General features: G+C 37.0%; 1 protein-coding gene across 1 annotated transcript in view; it reads left to right on the top strand.

Annotated features, from left to right (window-relative positions):
* Positions 1-2,071, top strand: part of LOC108626577 (neprilysin-1-like) — a gene marked incomplete at its 3' end in the record, with an annotated part of 10,494 nt that overhangs the window by 3,695 nt on the left and 4,728 nt on the right. The window contains exon 3 of the mRNA XM_026814940.1: positions 1,057-1,095. Coding sequence (XP_026670741.1) covers positions 1,057-1,095 — 39 coding nt within the window. The remainder of the gene's footprint in view (positions 1-1,056; positions 1,096-2,071) is intronic.

The raw sequence follows: 2,071 nt of genomic DNA, 5'->3' as shown, positions 1-2,071 counted from the left end.
ACGAATTGCCTCTCTCGTTGAATCATTTCGAAGACACTTGCAAAAGAAAGAAATCAGAAATCCATTTTCCTATACGATTTTTATTAAAAAAATTCCCACATAAAAGTTTAATAAGGGAAATAAAAGATTTTAATTTTTGGCTTCTGTCCCTGATTGGTTCATTTTCTGAATAGCTAAGTGTTCTTTAACGTTTGCCAGAGACGTACACGAGCGTTGATTACTGAGAGAGAGAGAGAGAGAGAGAAATAGCAGAAGGCTTTCAATGTTCACCAGCTCGTGTCAGAACCATCGATCAGCCAAATCGAATCGAATCGAGTCGAGGCTATCAAGTTTTACTCGAAAGGGTCGGCGTTACCTCACAGCCGGAATTAATTGCTTCGACTAATATGGTTGCTTTAAAAGATCGATCCTTTCTCATTCATTCTACAAATTATAATCTCATTTCTCAAACTCTCATAATTCCTTTTTTCAAACTTTCATAATTCCTTTTTTCAATTATTATATAACAACAAAATTTCAGACTGCAGATTTTTATACAAAATTCTACTCTCTGTAGCTTCGAATATTTTGCAAATTTCTATCACATCCATTGTTTAACTTTCATCTAAATGTAAAATGTACTGCAATCTAATTACGTTGTTTGCATTGTAACGAATTGCTAAAGCGAAGCAGATTGAAGATTATTTATACAGAAATTCCTTTTGACGTTCTCATTAGATAAAGTTGCATACCTGAAAGCATGGGAGTACGCATTTTATGTATAAAGCGAATATGTAACGAACATCTGCAAGCTCTCTTCTATAACGAGTTGTTTGCCTCAGTTAAAGAATTCAGTAGCGACACTTTGATTAAAAATACGAACGAATTTTTTTTCTTTCTCGTTGAACAATTACGTTTAGCGAATCGAGTAATTACTCTCCATTGTCACGCGACGCTTTCAGGCGTTAATGACGCGGAAAATTATTTCCTAGCAATTATTATAGTTCCGCTAGGTCGTGAATTTATTATACATTGCATTATAATATTATTAATATTGTGGGTTCTGTTCTGTTTCAGCGCCGAACGTTTGTTTGACGGAGGAATGCGTCAGAACAGGTAATAATACAAGATCGCATCGATTTCTGTTACTAACTAATTCAAATGCGTCGCGGTTTCGGTCCGATGGGAAATGGCCAACGGAAAATTGCATTGCGAGTTTATAGGAATCGATATCGTTATTATTCATCTCGAAATTCTATCCTTGAAAATATTCACTCATCCTAGCATAATTTCTGCGTGAAACAAATCTCAAGATCAGAATTACCTGTTAACAATTCCAAAGAAAATCAATATAATTATTATTCATCTCGAAATTTTATTCTTGAAAATATTCTCTCATCGTGGCATAATTTCTATGTGCAACAAATCTCGAGATCAGAATTTTCTGTTAACAATTCAAGAGAAAATCAATATAATTATTATTCATCTCGAAATATGAGAATATTCTCTCATGCTGGTATAATTTTTATCTGAAACGAGTCTGAATTTCGTTTCGCATAAATCGTGCTATTGCGTAAAGAATAAGAATCGTTGGAGGCGAGGAAATATCGTTGGGGAATATTCGACGCAGCAAATGGGATCGGATCGGAGCACCGAGGCCGGAATTGCGTTTGACCCGCGATAAACGCGTGCCGCAGCAGGCTGGATGCCCTCGCGCACACACGACTCCGCAAATCGGATTAAATCTTCCTCCTCTCCCGTGGCAATTGCCCAGAGACCGGCTGACTGCGATTCGATTTTCGTTACTCCGATGGACTCCGACACGATGACGATAGGCCGGTTTAATTTGCCCCATTTCGATTATTTATTTGCCACCCAGGAGAGTTCGTCGGTAATTACCAAATTTTCTGAACAGAGTTAAAAAACCGAGGAATATTAAAAAAAAATCTATCGCAATTGGACTAACTTTGAGAATTTTAATCCCCGTTGTAATTAAATTCCTTGTAATATCGTACAATTACCTTGGCCGTCGGGCTCAAAACGAAGCGGCTTAAGCGGTAAAAGAGGGATGAGAAGAAAAAAAGGACACTCG

Source organism: Ceratina calcarata, unplaced genomic scaffold (genome assembly GCF_001652005.2).
Source record: "Ceratina calcarata isolate Rehan_Ccalc_2016 unplaced genomic scaffold, ASM165200v1 scaffold42.2, whole genome shotgun sequence".
Lineage (NCBI taxonomy): Eukaryota > Metazoa > Arthropoda > Insecta > Hymenoptera > Apidae > Ceratina > Ceratina calcarata.
The sequence above is the reverse complement of the archived record's forward strand: the minus strand, read 5'-3'. Positions and strand labels throughout refer to the sequence as shown.